Source organism: Nyctereutes procyonoides, unplaced genomic scaffold, assembly GCF_905146905.1.
Source record: "Nyctereutes procyonoides isolate TBG_1078 unplaced genomic scaffold, NYPRO_anot_genome, whole genome shotgun sequence".
NCBI classification, from domain to species: domain Eukaryota; kingdom Metazoa; phylum Chordata; class Mammalia; order Carnivora; family Canidae; genus Nyctereutes; species Nyctereutes procyonoides.
The window spans coordinates 29,551,238-29,571,986 of NW_026575020.1; the positions used below are offsets into that span (position 1 = coordinate 29,551,238).

The 20,749-nt window shown below is 44.7% G+C and overlaps 2 protein-coding genes across 6 annotated transcripts in view; both read right to left on the reverse strand.

The window, feature by feature from the left end:
- ITGAE (integrin subunit alpha E) overlaps nucleotides 1–10,638 on the reverse strand; it is a 63,960-nt gene extending 53,322 nt beyond the window's left edge. Inside the window, exon 1 of the mRNA XM_055307104.1 lies at nucleotides 10,605–10,638. Within this exon, the coding sequence (XP_055163079.1) occupies nucleotides 10,605–10,638 (34 nt within the window). The remainder of the gene's footprint in view (nucleotides 1–10,604) is intronic.
- Nucleotides 10,639–11,717: 1,079 nt separating this feature from the next.
- Nucleotides 11,718–20,749, reverse strand: part of NCBP3 (nuclear cap binding subunit 3) — a 38,098-nt gene continuing 29,066 nt past the window's right edge. For all 5 annotated transcript variants that reach the window (XM_055322039.1, XM_055322076.1, XM_055322049.1 and 2 more), the window contains one exon: nucleotides 11,718–20,714. In XM_055322039.1, coding sequence (XP_055178014.1) covers nucleotides 20,606–20,714 — 109 coding nt within the window. In that variant the 3' untranslated portion in view covers nucleotides 11,718–20,605. The remainder of the gene's footprint in view (nucleotides 20,715–20,749) is intronic.

The window sequence follows — 20,749 nt, forward strand, 5'->3', positions numbered from 1 at the left end:
GATTAGGCTCTCAATAAAAGGCCAACCCTGGGAACCCTGGGTGGCGCAGCGGTTTGGCGCCTGCCTTTGGCCCAGGGCGCGATCCTGGAGACCCGGGATCAAATCCCACATCGGGCTCCTGGTGCATGGAGCCTGCTTCTCCCTCTGCCTGTGTCTCTGCCTCTCTCTCTCTCTCTCTGTGTGTGTGTGTGACTATCATAAATAAATTTAAAAAATTTAAAAAAAAAAAAAGACCAACCCTACAAGCCCTCAGTGGCAACCCTTTTGGGACCTTTCTCATTTCTGAGAGCTTTCTCTGTATCTTTACTTAATAAACTTCTATCCCTTTACTACTCTCCTGTGTTGGCACGAGATTCACTCTTCGACTCCATGAGACAAGAACCAAGCTCTCCCGTATCAGGTGGTTTGACATTTGATAATAATTGATTTATTACATTAACAGAAAAAAAATCAAATGATCATTATGATAGATGCAGGAAAAAGGCATTTGATAAAATCTAGTACTGGTTTGTTGATAAAAGGCACAGCAAACCAGGATAGGAGGAATTTCCTTAATCTGATCAAGAATATCACAAAAAACCTTCAGTGCACATCATTCTTATTAAGTTACTTAAGTTTTCCCTAAAATCAGTAATGAGGGCAGCCCGGATGGCTCAGTGGTTTAGCGCCGCCTTCAGCCCAGGGTAGATCCTGGAAACCCGGGATCGAGATCGGGTCCGCGTTGGGCTCCCTGCATGGAGCCTGCTTCTCCCTCTGCCTGTGTCTCTGCCTCTCTCTCTCTCTGTGTGTGTGTCTCTCATGAGTAAATACATAAAAAAATCTTAAAAAAAAAAAAAATCAGTAATGAGACAAGGATGGCCACTGTTACTCAACATTTTACCAGACGATTTAGGGCAGTAAGAAAAGAAAGGAAAAAATAAAACTGCCATTATCTACAGATGAAATTATTAAGTAGATTGAGAAATCCAACAAATCCACAGACAAACACAGAATTAACAAGAGCCTTTAGCAAGCTTACTGGATACAAGATACAAAGAACCACTGTACTTCTATATATTGTCAATGATCAAATAGAACAATTTTTATTTTTATTTTTTTAAGACTTTAATTATTTGAGAGAGTGAGAGAGCACAAGCAGGGAGAGTGGCGGAGAAGCAGACTCTCCGCTGAGCAGGGAGCCCGACTCCACTCGACTTGACTTGAGGCTTAATCCCAGAACCCTGGGATCATGACCTGAGCCAAAGACAGACACTTAACTGACTGAGCCACCCGGGCACCCCTGAGAGTGAGCCATTTTTAAAGATGCCATTAGGAAAAGACAGAAAAATCAAATGCTTAAAAATAAGTCTTAATGCTTAAAAATAACTAAAGACATGCAAAACCTGTATGCTGAAAATTAGATATTAAATACCTGAAAATAGAAATTAAAGATCTAAACAGATGGAGGAACAGTCATGTTCATGAATGGAAGCCTCAATATTGTTGTCAGTTATCACTATACTGATCTATAGCTTCAATATATTCCTAATCAAAATCCCAGCAAATTACTGGGGGGGAGGGGTATGTTAACAAACCAATTAAAAAATTTATATGAAATTGCATGGGGCAAGAATAGTCAGGGACTTTTTTTTTTTTTTTTAGATTTTATTTATTTATTCATGAGAGACAGAGAGAGAGGCAGAGACACAGGCAGAGGGAGAAGCAGGCTCCATGCAGGAAGCCTGATACAGGACTCAATCCCAGGACCCTGGGATCATGACCTGAGCTGAAGGCAGATGCTCAACCCCTTAGCCATCCAGGTGCCCCTAGTCAGGCAGTCTTAAGGGAAAATAACAAACTTGTAGGACTTGATAACACACACTACCACTTATTAAGACATTACAAAGTTATAGTTAAGATAAAATTATATTAGCACAGGATAGACAGATAAAACAACACAACAAAACAGAGTCCAAACACATATAATTATCTATTTTATGACAAAGGTGACAGTGAAGAACAGTGAGGAAAGAATTATTTTATTTATTCAGTTATTTATTTTTAAAGATTTTATTTATTTATTTATGAGAGACACAGAGAGGCAGAGACATAGGCAGAGGGAGAAGCAGGCTCCCTGTGGGAAGCCCAATGTGGGACTCATCTTGGAACTCTGGGATCACTCCCTGAGCCAAAAGCAGACGCTCAACGCTGAGCCACACAGGCATCCCAAGAATAATTTTTTAAATAAATGGTGCTGGATTATTTGGATATCAATATTGAAAAAAAAATTGATCTTGATTATTCTCACCTGATCACACACCATACACACAAATTCCTGATGGGTTGAAATGTGGATTTAGATGAACCGAATGTGAAAAATGAAACAATAACGTTTTTAAGAGAAAACGACCCTGGGGTAGACAAATATTTTTTAAACAGGACACAAAAGACACGAACTATAAAGGAAAGAATTGAGAAACTGAACTTCATTAAAATTAAGAACTTGTTTATCAAAAGATACCATCAAGAGAGTAAAGAGGTGGGACACCTGGGTGGCTCCGAGGTTGAGGTGGTGATCATGGAGTCCCAGATAAGAGTCCGGGATCGGGCTTCCTGCATGGAGCCTGCTTCTCCCTCTGCTGTGTCTCTCATGAATAAATAAATAAAATGTTTGTTTATTTAATAAAATATTTAAAACAAAAACAAAGAGAGTAAAGAGGCAAGCCACAGAGTGAGAGAAGATATTTGCAAACAATAGTTTAGAGTATGCTTGCCAAAAAAGTTGAACTTGAATTTAATGAAGTCATTAGCACTAACATCCAGGTTTTGGGAAATTCAGGGTTTATAAAAGGACAAACTGCACCAAAAGGAAGCAAACACACAAATCTTGAATGAAGCTGTTCTACAAGACAAGTGACCAAGCTCTGCAGTAAAGCAAAGACTTGAAAAAGATACACAAACCAAAAATAGGCAAGGGGGCCACTCTAGACTAAGAGAGGCATTGCAATTAATTGTAATGTGGACCTTGTTTGGATCTTGACTTGAACAAACTTACTGTTAAAAAAAGATAAATTGAGACAGGAAGATTTGAATATGGACACCTCAAAATTACTGTTGACTTTGTTAGGTGATAAAAACATTGTGGCTAAGTAAGAAAATAACCACATATTTGTGGTTATTTAGGGGTGTACTGAAGTATTTAGGGGTGAAATGACACAATGTTTTGGGTTTGCCTTCCAATAATGCTTCTGAAACATTAAAGTGCTAATAAATCACCCAAGTTTCTTGTTAAAGTACAGATTCTGATTGAGTATATCAGGAAGTGGGACAGAGAGCCCTAGTCTAACAAGATCTTAAGTGATTCCGTTGCTGGGCACCATGCCAAATTTTGAGCAGCACAGCTTTAAAGGGATATGAAATGATGCAGCAAGTGTGGTAAGTCTTGATAACTGTGATCTGGGTGATGGTATGCTGACTTTATTACTGTTATTTTCTTTGCTTTTGTACACAATTACAATTTTATTAAAAACACACTTTCCAAAGGCTCAATGAGGAGGTGCATTGTGAGAAGGCAGTGTCTGATCTCTCATTTCTCAATTCCTGGGCCGTAACACAAAGCAGACATCTGCCCTTTATTTCGTCCCCTTTATACCCTGGCCTGGCCCAGAATGATTGTGGCAATTCATAAAAATTTACAAGACAGTTAAGATAAAACTTATTTTAATAATGGGGCAGGTAAAGAAAAAAGGAAGGAAAATGACAATTAGAAAAGAGGGTTGAGGGACACCTGGGTGGCTGTCAGTTGAGCCTCCAACTCTTGATTTCTGTTCAAGTTGTGATCTCAGGGTTATGAGATAGAGCCCTGCATGGGACTCTGTGCTGAGCGAGGAGTCTGCTTCAGATTCTCACCCTCTCCCTCCCCCCTCCTGGCTCACGCTTTCTCTCTCTCCCTCAATAAATAAATAAATCCTTAAAAAAAAAAAAAAAAGAGGAGTGAACATAAAAGGGCACAATTAAACCGGAAAGGAGGCTAAGAGCTGGCCTGTGTGTTAAGCACTGGCACTTTCTATGGTGGGCCCCCCTTTGGACTCTGAACGCAGTCCAGGTACACAGTCGGTACCAAATAAAAGTTTGTTGAGTAACTGCATAGGGATGCCTGGGTGGCTCAGTGGTTGAGCATCTGCCTTTGGCTCAGGGCGTGATCCCATGCGGGATCCAGTCCCACATAAGGGTTCCTGCATGGAGCCTGCTTCTCCTCCTGCCTATGTCTCTGCCTCTCTCGGTGTGTCTCTCATGAATAAATAAATTTTAAAAAACCCACATAAATGTATGAACTTTCTTGAAGCCAATATGATGAAAATTTGTATTATTCACAGTGTCCACAAAATTGGGAAAAGAATTATTCTGATGAAGCATGAAAACAAACAGAAAAACAGAAAAAAATTTCCCAGAATACTTTCTTCAGAACAATGAATGGGGCAGCCCGGGTGGCTCAGTGGTTTAGCGCCACCTTCATCCCAGGGCATGATCCTGGAGATCCTGGATTGTGTCCCATGTCAGGCTCCTTGCATGGAGGCTGCTTCTCCCTCTGCCTGTATCTCTGCCCCGCCCCCCCCTCTGTCTCTCATAAATAAATAAAATCTCTTTTAAAAAAAGAACAATGAATGAAGGCAGAGTAGAGTTAAAAAAACAACAGCAGTGAATGAACAAACCTGCACCCCAAGTTACTTGGAGCTGTTATTTGTGTCTTGCCTGCCACCACTCAAAGTAGAATACAGAAAACCTAATCAGACTGTAATTCCCTGTTTGGGGGTCATAGTTCACTGGGAATTGGATGAGAACACCAGAGCCCTCCCCACCCACTCAAGTGTACATTGCCCAAGTGCTTTTTTTTTTTAAGATTTTATTTATCTATGAGAGAGAGAGAGAGAGAGAGAGAGAGAGAGAGAGAGGCAGAGACATAGGCAGAGGGAGAAGCAAGCTCCATGCAGGAAGCCCGACGTGGGACTCAATCCTGGGACCCTGGGATCATGCCCTGAGTGAAGGCAGATGCCCAATCACTGAGCCACCCAGGCACCCTGATTTGCCCAAGTCATCCTTGTGTCCTATGCTCTTCGGCGATCTCCTGCCTCCTTCCTCACCCTCCCCCACTCACCTCCTCCAAGAAGCTTTCAGATCTCCAGACCTCTTTCTAGGCACTCTGTACCTCTGCAAGCCTTTTATCACAAACTGAAATTACCTTTCTCATCTCCTTGTTCACTTGCTGCCTGTGACTGTTTCCCCTGCCACCAATGAATCCCTTGAGGGGGAATGAGGTGCTCGATGAGTGAAGGAGGCTTACAGACACCCCTGCAGCCACCTACCATTCTCCAGGAATACAGGACGACTGGACTCAGGTTCCTTGGCTCACTTTATGACAAGCCCTGTGTTTTCTTGGTGAGCCAGGTTGGGGTAAGCAAACTGACTTGGAGAGAATTAAAAAGTAAGAACTAGGGGTGCGCCTGGGTGGCTCAGTCGGTTAAGCTTCCGACTCTTGGTTTCAGCCCAGGTCATGATCTCAGGGTCCTGAGATGGAGCCCCAGAGCCCTGCACTGAGTCGGGGTCTGTGCTCAGGGTGAATGGAGTCTGTTTAAGATTCTCTCTCCCTCTGCCCCTCACTGCCCTGCCCCCTATTCTAAAATAAATAAATAAATTTAAAAGGAAAAGTAAGTACTACTAACTTCTTACAGTGGGTGGTTGGGAGGCTTTCGTTCCCATTTTACTGTGTGACTGACAGCCAGCCATGGTTTGAAAGCCCTGAGGTAAGCCCGGTCTCCCCACTTGGGCATCTGTGGCATCTCCCTGCCCGGCTCGATGCCCCCTCTGCCAGGTCGGCTATCCAGCCACTTCAAGCTCCTCTGTATCCCATTCCATGAACACCAGCCACAATCCTCCCACTTGTGGGCCTTTGCAGGAGCCGTTTTCCCTGAGCAGCATGACTTCCTGGCTCTCACCTCTGCCCCACCCTTTGGGGCCCTGCTCAGGCACTCCCTGCTCCAGGAGCTAGTCCAGATTCTCAACCAGAGTAACTCACTTGTCCCTGAGCCCCCAGCACATCCTGCAGTGTGTCTGATTCCGACTAAGTCCTGTGTAGGTCAGAGTGATCTGTGATTAAGTCTGTCTCCCCCCAAATGCAACCTGAGTCATCTATGACACCTGTCTTCCACCAACCACAAAGCTCCATTCAGTCTAGGGCCAGACCCAGAAGTATCCTGGAAATGTCAGAGTAGGCCAGAGATTCCTGTTTACCACTCCCCCATGTTGTTCCAGTTTTGCCTTATTCAACTGAGGGATCTTGATGCAAGATCTTTATGAGGTGGGAAAAGGGAGGAGATGAACAGGGAGACAATCACAGCTACCCTCCCAGAGTACCTGATTTCTTCCAGGCACCATACTAGGTGCTAAGGCTCAGAGAAGTTGAGTGATTTGCAAATTGAATACTTGTGCTTAGGGTCCAAGTCTGCCTAATTTAAGCCTTTAGTAAAGGCTGGAGACACTGGGGCAGGAGGGGGTGGGGGGTGGTGGTAAAGATGGTCACAAATGGCCAGCGAAACTGGGCACAGCTCCTGCTGAGCAGAGCTCCCAGTTGTGCCAGCAGCTCACTAAGCCTGGGCAGAGCTCTGACTTAGATAGCTGGTAATTAGGTCAGCGAGAATGTGCTGTGCAGGCACAGTGGCATATGAATGTGTGTAGAGCGGGTTTACCATATTCACTGAGCTTCCCCAGACACCAGCACCCACCCTGAGAGCTGGTCAGGGATCTGCCAGCCCTGGGCCACCTTGCTACAGCAGGGCCCTCTAGGCCCCTGACATTTTACCTCTGCTTGGGCTGTCCCGATATGGCGTAACCCCTTCCTTTCCCACTGAGTCTCAGAAAATAGAGCACGGGCCCTAGTGGGAGATAGTCTTGTCTTCAAATCCTTGTTTTGCCAGAGTCACTGGAGGACCTTGGGCAGCACCAACTGAGATAAATGGCTGTGCAGAGCAAAGAGGGCAATGCCTGCCCAGCGGCCACTGGAGGCTCCATACGTGGGTGCTGTTAGTGATATAACCACAAGGGAGGGCCTGTCATGTTCTGACAGCCTTAACCTCCATCTCAAGCCCCTCTTGTGTGCTGTCAGATACAAGAGCCCAGCCAAACCAAAGTCTGTCACCACACTACCCACAGGGCTGCTTCTCCCAGGCTGTCTCGAGCCACATAGGCCTGCTGAGTAAAAATAAGACCCTCCTTTCATCCTGTCAGCCAGCACTGCCTCTTCCCTCAACCCTCTATCTTTCCCCAACACACTGGGCATTTCATTTTTTAAAAATTTATTTTCTTTAAATTCAATTAATTAGCATATAATGTATTATTAGTCTCAGAGGTAGAGACAGTGATTCATCAGTTGCATGTAACACCCAGTGCTCTCACATAATGTGCCCTCCTTAATGCCTGTCACCCAATTACCACATCCCCCCCCCCCCCCAGCAACCCTGTTCGTTTCCCATAGTTCAGGTCTCTCATGGGCATTTTAAATATACATTCTCACAGCACTATTCTCAGTTTAGCAAACTCAGGCCCAGGGGCAATGGTTTGTCCAAATTTACACAAGGAGCTATCTGTAGAACCGGGACTGGAGTCGCGTGTCCTGATACCCAGCACAGAACACCCAGAAAGGCCTGGGGGGGAGCTCATGCCTCAGAGCCACATGCAAGGTGCCAGTCCCACGGGGCAGTTCACCTTCAACCCACCCACACTGGTATTTCACAAAGGAGCCTCATCATTTCCCCTTTCTCCAGGATTTCACCTTCCAGCATGCAAGTCTTACTGTTGTCACTCTGCTCAAGAAGCTATGGCTTCCCATTCCCCTCAGGGTGAGGTCCAAGCTTCCGTAGCCTGGTACTCTTGACCCTCCACACTCCCCATCACCACCCTGGACCTCTCCAGCCCGACTGCTCACATGCCCCCCATATACATCTGGTTCCCACATGGTCCACAGTCCATACCTGGCTTGTCCACAAACACTGCACTTCTCAGATATTTTGCCTCTGCCTGGAATGACCTTTTTTCATCCCCCATGTGTGATAGTCAAAGGCATCCTCAATAGGCCCACTGGCTGGGGATTAGAGGGTTTGTTGTGAGTGCAGCCTGCTTTCTCTTCACACAGGGGCCCCCGGACAGGGACACTGTACCCTCAACCTCAGAGTCGAGCATGTCCTTGGGGGACGGGGGGGTGTGATGGCAACCTTCTGTTCCCCATCTTCCTAAACAGACTCCTCACTTTGTCAATACTGCTTCTAAACAGAAAGCCCCCTCCCCCCCAATCTATACTTGTTAAAGACCTCCATTCTCAGGGCCACGTTGGGCACTATGGTCCCTCATCTCTAACAACCAAGATCTTCAGTCATATACTTGCACACAAGTATCAGGGTATGCCCTGGGCAGAGCCAGGCCTAACATCTTCCCACACCCCATGACGGCTCCATAGGGCCACAGGCTGCAGCCTTAAGTTGGGGCAACAGCACAGCAGGCCCTACACTTCTGGCCCGTCTTCACCACTGTAAGGTGACCCACAGAGAAGTGAGTGGCTGTGGTCATAGACTGACCTGGGGACAGCAGGCTATACGGTAGCAATGCAAGATGTGGTTACACATGGGGGTATGGGCAGCTCCAGGGTTGTAGTATGTCTGTGTATCTGCTCCTGAGTAGAAAACTCTTAGACAATTGATATCATCTTATCTGCTCTCACAGATGTAAAGTGGACATCACCACAGTGGGTGGCTTGGGAAGGGTAGAAGGTCAGGGTCAGGCCAGAACAATCTGGATTTCTTCCAGTCTTGGGAAGCCCAGCCAGGCACGGGATTCAGGGCCCTGAGCCTGAGTCATAATCTGAGGGGTTCCTCCCATCTTCCCTGCATCTCCTTGTCACTTTCTGCCCAGCCCCTAAGACTCAGCATCAGTCACACCTCCTCCAGGAAACTCTTTAGGATTGGTCCATCCCCCCCATCCCACCTCACAGCTTGGAGCAGAATTGTCACAGCTTCATTTCTCCCACTCAAGACTAAGACTGGAGCTGCTGGGGCCCTGCTCTCACACCCTTTCCCTAGCTTAGCTAAGCTATAGGTTAAGTGATTTTATTGCAAGCCTGCTCCTTGCTCTCTGCTGTCCATTAATTTTGGGACTGTTTGATAAATGTCACCTGGACTGACATTGCTAAAAAAGGCACTGGGGCAACGGGTGGTCATGCCAGAGGCGACAGGAAATTGGATAGCAGGAGCCCAGAATGATGCCAGGATTAGCAACCCAGGCTATGGGATATTCTAGAGTTGGGAGGCAGGGCAGAGGCCAGAGCCCCATTTCTACACATACTTGCTTGTAACTTTGGACAGTCACTAGGCTCCCTTATCTCCAGTCATTTCCTCCTTTCTGGGAGGATGAGGGCCAGAGTCTAGTCTAAGTATCTTTTTCGGACATACTTGGTGATGGGGGAATCAAAGTCATAAGCCATAAAAAGTGTGAGACCCTCTCTACACTGTGCATGTGACTGAAAATAAAAGAAGGCGAAACTGTAAAATAAGGAAAAGGAAGTTTGACAAAGCTTTGACCTTTCATAAAGCCTATTGTGAATATCAAATTAAAATGTGTCCAAAAATGTATGCTTTGCTTGTGCCCTATACGTTTGGTCTGCCTCCTGGTGACCTAGCCCCAGGGTGGATGCTAATTCTGAGTTCCCTCCAACAATGGATTCGGCTTTCTCAGGTACTGTCTGGTGCTTACTTGCTGGCTCCTGACCATCCTTCAGGGAGAACTCCATTTCCAAGCCTTGAAACATCTGCCTGATATCCATCTCATTCTTCTATCAAGCTTCTGACCAATGTAGGAGACCCCCCGGGAAGCCTGTCCAGATCACCAGGCTGGACCACCCTAGTTCCGGCTTGACCTGAGCAACCTCCAGCGGCTTGCTGACCATGCTCAATCTTGTCCCTGAAGCCTTGTGAGCAGGGGCAGGCTCATGGCTTGGCTTGCCCCAAGTGGTTTCCATGGTAGGTTTAAAGGTCAGAATGGGACCCCCAGGCTGGAAGAGGAAGTGCCCCCCATCACCCACACACAGGTTCTCATACTGCCCTAATGTTAGAAACAGGAAGCAGACTCCCCCAGTGCATTCACTTTCTACCACACACCCACCCGTCTCTCCTCAATATTCATGTGCTCAGAGTCCCCACCCTCATCAGCTGAAGCCCAGTCTGTGATGGAAGGGTGCTCTGTTGAGCAGGGTGAGCATGATCAGTGTCCATACTCAGATCAAACTTGCACAGACCCAGGGACTTGCCTGGAATGGGTGCTGTAGGGAGAAGGCCCAGGGTGGGGAGGGGAGGCTGGCTGGAGGAGGAACAGGGTGGCAGAGCTCTGGAGTCTGAAGCCACAGGCTGGCAGCACTGTTAATAGCCTCAGAAGCGCCTCTGAGCAAGGCTGGGGATCTAACTCTGCAAGCAAGAGCCCCTCCCTGAGGGATTCCCTACTATCTCTGACCTCCCGCTCAGAGAGAGCCCCATTTAGACAGACAGAGGCACAGCAACCCCTTAGGGCAGCAGGTGAGGCTGACTTACTGGTCAAGTAGAGCAGTGTGTGGAAGAGCCACATCCTAGCTGGAGCAGAGGCAGCGTGTGGACCTCGGCCTCTTCAGCTTCCCCTTCTCAGCTTGGGTGGCTAGGAGGCGGAGACAGAGACACAGAAGCAGGGACCCACAGGCCAACAGGCACTTTCAAGCAGACACAGATGTTCCCACTGGTACATAACTGTGCGGCTTCCTCAGCAGTTGTGGGCTGGGTCTTGGAAGCCCTTCTCCATCACCCACACTTCTTGAACAGTGAGCTGAGGTTTGGCCTGGAAACACAGCTCTGGATGTCCTCATCAGATGTGTGAGTGCAGTAGTATTAATCCAGTCATTGTTCATCATTCACGTGAGTGAGTCCCCATCACCAGATGCCTCAGCCCAGCACCCAGCCTAGGGTCCTTAGCGGTGGTTGCCTCAGCCATGAGCATGAAGTCCCCTTCCCACTAGAAGTACCCCCACCGCTACAAATGGGGCTCCTGCACCTGGCCCCTGCACTCAAAGCGCTGAGGCTATGGTGGGCCTGATAAATGTTAAGACTCAATGCACTGACTGAAATCACCGCTTCAGTGATTCAGCTTGGCTGTGTTCTCTTTAAAACCTGGCTACAACACCATGCGGGAACTAACTTAACAGAGCTCTGGGCTACCAGGCAGAAGACATAAGATTCCATAAATCTTTCTAGCATATCTCTCATCTAATCCAACACCCCAAAAGAAATACTGCCAACAGTCTGCAGTCATATTTAAAAGCTAATTTCACAATTTGTCAAATCTTCCTTTTGTGACCAAGACTGTTTTCTGTCACAGAAGCAAGTGTTCCTGCTTCCCAGATTGCTGGAAAAGCACAGCAGTGCTGTCCAACAGAACTATGTGATGTTCTAGATCTGCATTGTCCAACACAGACTACTGTGGCTACTAGGTCCTTGAAATGTTATCAGTGTAACTCAGGAACTGAATTTTAAATTTTATTTAATTTTAATTAATTTACATTAAAAAAGGCAGGAGATTCTATTTCTCTCACATGAATGTCTGCATCCCTAGGGAGAGCACGCTGAAAATGTTAACACAAGTGTTAAAACAAAGCAGACAAGGGTATTGACTTAATGACAAGATGAAAATTAATTTTATTTTGTTTTTCACATTGAAAGTTAGCTTGGCCAAAGTCTTGTGGAGCTCGGTGACATTTTTTCATTGTCTGCTTTGGTCTGACAAAATATCTACAACTAATGTGACAGTTCCTGATGCTATATAGTTGCTTGAATAGAGATTACAATTCACCATTTTTGACACTGTCCAACACCTAAACAAAAATGAAGTTCCAGGTCTGCATCTGCCTGTCATATCACAATGAAGACCATCTAAATTGGCTTAACCCTGTCACAGGCCAGAGTCCTGGCCTGTTTTCTAACACTCCGGGGCTCGGTGACTTTCTCCCTACCCCACACTTGTTTTGAGTGCCAGAGACACTTGGCAGAGCCAGAAGAGGCTCCTCTCCCCACCCCAGGCCACAAAGCAGGTCAGCAATAGGGACACACAAGAACCTAGGACTGCAGCTTGCTCAACATTTGAGAGCAGGACTTCATGTCTGGAGTATGAACTTCAGGGCACCTCAGGAGGCCAAGCCCAGCTGATGACTGGAGGCTGCACAGAGTGCAGGGCCATTTCTGCATCTTTGGAGACTCCTAAAATGCCGACTCAGACTGCATTCCTCAAAGATGTATTGATCCAAGCTTGCTGGTGTCAGCATGGTAGAACTCTTAATCATGAGCACACATAGGCCCTTCGAGCCTACCTGACAGTAACTACGGTCCCCGGAAATCCAAACTTAAGACCCCATGGACAAGGCCAGACTATGCTCTATAACCCTTCCACTCACAGCCTCATACAGGTTCTAGACAAATGGCAAGGGACCGATTTGAGGGACATTCTACAACATAACTGGAGTGAACTCCAAAAACATCAGTAGCATAGGGCAGCCCCAGTGGCGCAGCGGTTTAGCGCCGCCTGCAGCCCGGGGCGTGATTCTGGAGACCCTGGATCAAGTCCCATGTCAGGCTCTCTGTATGATGCCTGCTTCTCCCTCTGCCTGTGTCTCTGCCTGTCTCTATGAATAAATAAAATATTAAAAAAAAAAAAAAACAACATCAGTAGCATAAGGCAAGGTTAAAGAATTGTCCCAGGTTAAAGCAGACTAAGGAGAGGAAAACAAAATGCAGTGTGATCCTGGGCTGGAACCTAGACCAGAAAAAAATAAAAAAGAAAAGCTTTTTTTTTTTTTTTAAAAAAACTTTATTGGGATAGTGGGCAAAAATGAAACATGTAACTGAAGATTAGATACTACTGTACTGATCAGATAAAATTATACATTTCCTGAATTTGGTAACTACATCATGGTCATGTGAGAGATCGTCCTTACTTCCTAAGACTTTAGGAAATGTATACTGAAATATTTAGGGGTAAAGAGGCAGTTGTACGTATGCCACTCTCAAATAATTCATGCTTTAGAGGTGGGGGTTAGGGGAGTAAAGGGGAGGAAAGAATGAATGATAAAATATGGCAAAATGTTCTTTGTCCTATCCTTGAAACTTTTCTGTAATTTTGAAATTTTTTCAAAATAAAGCCTTAAAAGTTACAGAATAAAGACCTGTTCAGCAAGAAGTAAAAGAAATGGTGTCTTGAGCGTGAGTGAAAAGCTCTGATATCTGCACTCACCGGTGGATGGGGGGCTGTTCCCATAGTCCTGCCTCATCATCTCTAGGCACAGAAGATGTTCTAACTACCCACTGGCCTTCTGAGTCCTGGAAAGCTGGAAAGAGGAATTTGGAAGGAATTACTGAGGACACAGTAGAAGACAGAGCTGGCAAAGAGGAGCTGGAGGAAGTCTGAGGAGCAGCAGGAATCACTACCACTGATTGAGCGCTAAGAGGGGAGTGCCAGATTCAGTGCCAAAGGCCTTTCATGCAAAGACCTCATCTGGTCCTAAGAGCCACCCTACTTGGTTATCTTGATTTCCCAGATCACTTGTCAAACATCATATGGCTAAAAAAGGGCAGAGCTGGGACTTAAGGCAGGTCTATCTCCTCCAGTACCAGGACTCTGAACTACTACAACCCTACTACTCTCACACCCAATGGGTCTAAATCTCTCCCAGTTGAGCATTTAAAAAGCAGAGACCTCATTTCACAAACATATACTGGGATTTTGCATTACTGGGGATCATGGACTGAACTATGTGTCTCCTGTCAAATTTGTAATGTTGAAGCCATAACCCCTAATGTTGAGTTTACTTGCAGTAGGGTCTAAAGGCCCTAAAGGAGATAATTAAGGTCATAAAGGTAGGGCCCTAATCAACAGGCTTAGTGGTCTTAAAAAAGGAAGAGAGAGCTCTTTCTCCATGTGCGTTTACCAAGGAAAGGCCATGTGAAGGCACTATGAGAAGATGACTGTCTGAAAGCCAGGAAGAAAGTGCTCATTAGAACCTGCCTATGCTAGCTAGCACCCGGATCTTGGCCTTTCCGTCTCTAGACTGTGAGAAAATAAACTTCTGTTGTTTAAGCCACTCAGTCTAAGATATTTTGTTACAGCAGCCCAACCTAATACACTGGACTACCTCCTAAAAAAACCTCCCAAATAAAACACTGAACAGTGTGTGCATGTGTGCGTGCATGTGCGTGTGGGATGGTGGGCTTGCTTAGTAGGGAAGAAGCTAGGGAGAGGATGCTCTTGTTCTTCTGTAACTGAGGGGTTGGTTTATGGACCAAGGGTCCAAGGGCTTGGACCTCTTACTTGCCCCCACTCCCTTCCTCTTCAACTTAGGCTCCTAAATGTCTTTGGAAAAGCAGAGCAAAGACCCTAGAACTCATATTAGTAATAGAAAGAAACCTGGAGACCATCTCAGTTGAGCCCTTCATCTGACAGAGAGGGAAACTGAGGTCCAGAGAGGTGAAGGGACTTGTTCAGTCTTTTCCAGTTTGTGTGTGAGGAAAAAATGAACCCTCAGGGCTTCAGGCCCAGTCTCTAATACTATCCTATTGGACCCTCCCCCAAAGACACTCTACCTAAGCTAAAAGTGCCACCTCCTGTTCATAAGCCTTTTGAGTAATCCTTGCTAAGGCAAGAGGGGATGCATCACATAATTAGACACACAAAAAGCCAGGAAAGGTCATGGTCATGTCTCCTCTCCTCCAATGATGGGGGCCTCTTGCCTTCACTAATCTACACCAGTGAGGGGTGAGGATGATAGGCAATTAAATACAAAGTTTCAACTACTGAAGAATCTGGTCATGCAAAGAGGGCCTCTGAGTTGCTCAGGCAAAAACAGGCAAGAACTCTAGGGCCAAGTATTGACTTTGGCAGGTTAGTATCACCCATACTCCAGAGTTTTATTTATATAGCACAGGAAAGTCTCACTTCAGTGCCTCACAATCTGAAATAGGCTTTGGAGCCAGCATTTCCCTAAATGCTTCCGGAACATCAAAGTCCTATTAAAAGTTCATAGAATTTCATTTTTAAAAAATGCTACCATATTTTTTTCTTCTCATATTTATTTTATAAACGTAAGAAAAGTTCTGGATTTTCGTTCGTTAGATTATGCAATAACAATCTGCCTTAAAGCAACTGTGATATTCTCAAAATTATCAAAAACATTCTGTCCTTTTAGTTCTTAGAGGAAAAAAAATGCCTTTTCTCATTTGCTTCGTGTTATATAAAGCTTAAAAGCAAATACTTATACACCAAATTTATTTGTACAGCAATTAATTAATCTGTGACACCATGATTTGTTAATATTAATGCAAACCGCCCATTAGCATTTCAGCATAACTTTAAGAATGCTTCAAGTGAGAGGTGGAATACTACTGCAGGCAAAAGAGCTGCTGCCTGAACAAGTTATTTCTCTTCGCCATCTCTAGATTGCAACACATTCCTTGTCAATAAGACTCAAAGCTAAAGACTGGCTCAGCAATCCTTCTTGGGGGCCTCTCATCCACCTGCCAGCTTCCTTCCCTGCTCTTCTGGGGCAGATGAATGCTTTCCAAAAAAATATTCTACATGATTCTCTAGCAAATCCTTTATACACCAGGTAAACTTCAGCTCAGATATGGCCAGATCATCAAAATTTGAATTTTATGGAGGTCTAATTAATGAGATTTTTTTTCTTATACAAGTACAGTTTATGCACTTCTGAATAATCTTCCTCTTTTTCAATCTGGTAGTGTCAGCTACAATTTGACTACCCTGCAAAGGAGTCAGAGCTGGGTTGTTTACCATAATTCACTCATTTACCAAACACTTTTTAAGCACTACTTACTCTGGACTGGCATGGTGGGAGGATACAGAGATAACAATCACGAAGACACCTGCTCATCAGGAGCTTACAGGCTAACAGAGAAAATAAAATGAACATCAAGTATTGTGTGTACAAGGCAGAAAACAAGGACTAGCCTTTAAAGGGATCCCCAGGAATGAAGCTGTTCCTGCAGCTGGGGGATTTATACGTTTACCATGTTTATAGATAACTTGCCAGGTGCCATGCATGGTTCTAAGCCTGGAGAAACCGCCATGAACAAACCAGACATGGCCCTTGCTCTCACAGAGCTTACAATCTAGCAAAAAAGACAAACTAGGAAGAGAGAATTACAATTCAGTGTATAGGTGTGCTGGCTTTGGGGGACGGGTATAGAAATTCGGCATCATATACACATTTCACTTAAGCAAACACAATGGTATATTTTTTTGAGAAAGTTTAAAAAAAGACAAGGATAAAGGAAAATAATTTAAGTCACTTGGGCCATTTCACCTGCGCCTCCATTCACATAAGGTAAGCTTGTGCCCTGCTGCTCCTGCGGCTTGTTACAGTTCCCAAGAGCCTCTTCAAAAGTGAGTTGCTTGCCTGAATGAGTTTAATACCTAAAAATAAGTGGGTTTTTTTTTTTTTTTTGCAAAATACGGCTGACAACTTCATCTGGAGCTCAACCAAAGAAAGTATCATCTGTTCCCACACAGGCAGGAACCAACAGTGCTGGATCTCACAATGCTGGTTTCAACATGGCACCTTCCTCAAAGCTTCCAAGAAGAATTTTGATTACACTCTATTTTTATCTTAGGTGCCTGTATAACTCAAACCTGGAATGAGCAGTCTCATTCATGGCAGTACTGTCGGATATATAGCAGGGGCCATAACCTGGCTCTGGAAGTTGGAGGCAGCTACCTGGAAGGGTCTCTAAGTCCTGAGGGAAAAGAGATGGCAAGGCTCAGGTGGAAGGAGAAAGGTCCAGGGGAGTGTGTCACTGCTGGAGAAGAAAAGCACTCAGCAGAGTTTGAAGGGCTGGTGAGATCAAGATGATTCCAGGGAACTAGTAGGCACAGGGCAGGGGAAGATGGGGAGGATGGGGAGAACAGGCCAGAGATACCAGAAGCTAGATTTTGTTATGCCTTGTGAGCTATCATTGGAGTTTGGAATTTATTCCAAGGGCAATAGTGAAGTTTTGGAAAGTTTTAAAGCAGAAGAATAATGGATTAATAACTTTCTTAAGAAAGTTCATTCTGAAGCACATGAAAAGATACCCAACATCATTAGATATCAGGGATATGCAAATCAAAATCACAATGAAATACTAATTCATGCCGCGAAATAACAGGTATTGGACGAGGATTGTGGAAAAACTGGAGCCCTCACACACTAATAAAGAAAATGGAAAATGATGTAGCCATTGGGATAATAGTCTGGCAGTTCTTTATTTTTTTTATTATTATTTTAAAATATTTTATTTATTTATTCATGAGAGACACAGGGAGAGAGAAAGTTAGAGACACAGGCAGAGGGAGAAGCAGGCTCCATGCAGGAAGCCCAACGTGGGACTCGATCCTGGGTCTCCAGGATCACGCCCTGGGCAGAAGGCGGCACTAAACCGCTGAGCCACCTGGGTCTGGCAGTTCTTTAAAAGGTTAATAAGACAGAATTACTGTGCGACCCAACAATTCCACCCTTAGATATATAACCCAAGAATAATGAAAACATGACCACCCCAATGCCTGTACATAAATGTTCCATAGCAGCATTATTCGTATCAGCCAAAAGTGGAAACAACCCAAACGTCTGTCAACTGATGAATAAATAAAATGTATTGTATTCATACAATGGAATATTATTAATAAAAAGAGTACTAATATAGGCTACAACACAGATGATCCTCAAAAATACATTTAGTGAAAGAAGCCAATCACAAATTGCCACAAAGTGTGATTCCATTTACATGAGTGTTCAGGGGGACATCCATAGAAACCAAAGGTAGTGGTTGCCAGGAAGGAAGAGGGATTGGGAATGACTGCTAATGAATATAGCATCTATTTTTGGTGATGAAAATGTCTAAAATTGACTGTGGTGAGGGCTACACAACCCTGTGAATACACTAAAAGCCACTGAGGTGTATACTTTTTTTCCTAAAATCTTGTATTTTTAAGTAATCGCTACACCCAACGTGGGACTTTAACTCACAACCTCAAGTTCAAGAGTTGCATGCTCCTCCAACTAAGCTGGCCAGGTGCCCCTGAAGTGTATACTTTAAAGGAGTGAACTGTATGCTATGTAAATAATAGCTGAGTAAAGCTGCAAACAACAAAAATTCATTCCAGCTGCAATGCACAGGGGTATGAGGCAAAGATCAGGGAAGAGGCTGTCACATGGATGGAGTGGGAGAAGACAGGGATTAAACTAAGGGTAGGGGTTCACAAGACCAGACAAAGGGGCCAGAGTTTGGAAGCTGGAGGGCTTGTCACAGGTTCTACAAGTTCTCCTGGGCAGTTAGTGTCTCTCCCAACGGGGAGAGTGGGAAACAGAAATGAGGTATCTGCAATTATTATCAAGCAGCAAAAATGTATTTGAAATCTCCTATGTGTAAAAACTAAGAAGAATATAGGAAAGTGTATAGCCTTGCTGCCCAGATGCATAACGAGCACCCTGGCACACTGAGCTGCCACTAGGGGAACTGTCCACCCTCACTCCCAAACTCTAAAGAAAGGGCCTGGGCATTCAAAGCCCTTACATCAACATGTAAGATATTGCAAGATCTGAGTGCCTGAGTGTGGACCAAGAGCAAGAGAGGAAGCAGGCAATGATAACTGGGGGAAATAAAATCTTTAAAGATACTTTTCTGGGTTCTGTGTATTTGCAAGAATTGCAGGGCTGCTGACTTGGGCATTTTTCCTGATTAGATCAAAAGCCCAGTTTTATCGTTCCAATTTTAGTATATGTGCTGCCGAAGCAAGAACAAAGGCCCAGTTTTGATTACATACCATCACCATTCCAGAAAGCTTTCCCTGGTCTCCAGCAGGAGACTGGGAAGGGCTATTAAGGCCATGGGACATATGTGCCCAAATTACTAGTGGAAAAGGTCTTAACTGGGAAACATAGAAGAAGGGTTTATGAACATTGCTGAGACTACACCACAAGGACATCTCTGTCCCACTAGAAGACCCAGAGACTAACAGAAATGGGATGAGGGTGAATCTTTGTCCAAAACCTTATGTGTGCCCTCAGCTGTCTTCTTGACCCTCCCTACACCTGCAACGGAAACCAGTGCTGGCCAGCCCACCACAACCATTGCTTTGGAAAGAGTAAAACACCACTGAGATGCACCAACAAAGTCAGAAGCTCTGGTACCACCAGCCTATTCATTTGACAGATGGGAAAACTGGAGGCCCAGGCTCATGGAACAGAAACCAGACGTTGCCATCCAGGTCTCTCTTAGGTCCTTGTCCATCTCACTTTACCAACTCCCGAAACCTAGCCCCTTCTCAAGGACCTGGCTCTCAGCTGCATGTTCCACAGGACAAAAGAAGTGAGAAACCTCAGAAACATTAGGTCTCAATTGTCAGAGAACCATCTCTTTTTTAGAATCCTATCAGGAAGCAGAAACATACTGTAGTTATAGTCTCTAATCTTTCTAAAGGGAGTGAAAAGTAGGTTAACCAACCAAACATGGTACAGTTGTTGTAGTTCTCAAGTCCCACGGCTCTTTACTTCCTTTTTTAGCAGTTTTCTGCATTCAATCACACCACACTGTAATCAACTATCAATGAGACGATTGGCTCACTCAAAAGTAAAGATCGTTAGAATCCAGGGCTGCACCATGTACTGAAACACTCCAGACAGGTGAGGAGTTGTGACATCACAAAGGGACAAAGGCTTACTATCGCTAACTCTTAAGTTCTAGTGAATTGAAGTGAAACACTATTTTTATGCCTGCAGAGGAATACAAACATTAAATACTTCAAAATAAAGATCAAATAGGAAGACAAAATAATCTACTGCCTTTAAAATAATCTGAAAGGAGTTTAGAAGTAAATGTGAAATAAACTGAAATTTCTATAACTATTATCTTATTTGCCAGTTTTAAAGGTATCTTAAGGTGACAGAACTTGGAAATAGAATAAATACTAACGTATTACTTCTGAAGTGGTAATAAACAACAGGATCCCATCTCAGATGGATGGGTTTTTTTCCTACAGTGGCCAAAAAGCAAGCTGAACACTATATACAACAGGCAGACTATACAATTAGGATCATTTAAAAATAATGAGACTCCTCTCTTTGCCTTCTTCCAAAGTATATAATATATATTTAACAGCACACATAAGACACCACTTGAGCTTCCCTTGTAGCCAACAGGAAGTATTTTCACATATAAAAATTAAAAATTTAAACTTTTAAATCATTTATATTTTTGAACATAATACAGACTTAAAAATTGTTCAACATTAACTCATGACCCCACCCCAGCACAAAAATCCACCCGAAATCCAGAAGTCACAGTTTTTTGTTCCTAAAAATCCCACAGCACTGAACTTGATCTTCACTTCAAGCTGATTGCTAAGAAGAGGCCCCTAACAGAAATCCCCAGGGAGAAACGGAAGCACGATCGATGCTGCATCTCTTATCTACCTGGGCGGCACTGGTGCACCTCTGAGGTCAGGTCCATGAGATTCGGCCCCCACACTAGGGTCCTGGAAGGGTGAGCTGGCAGCTTCCCTCATCTTCCCCCTCGAAGGCTGTCCAATAAGCACCTGGGAATTGACTTTTCTTGGGAAAAGGGTGCTGGTAACAGCTGTCAGGGCCAAGGCAATAGTGAGAAGTTCAGTT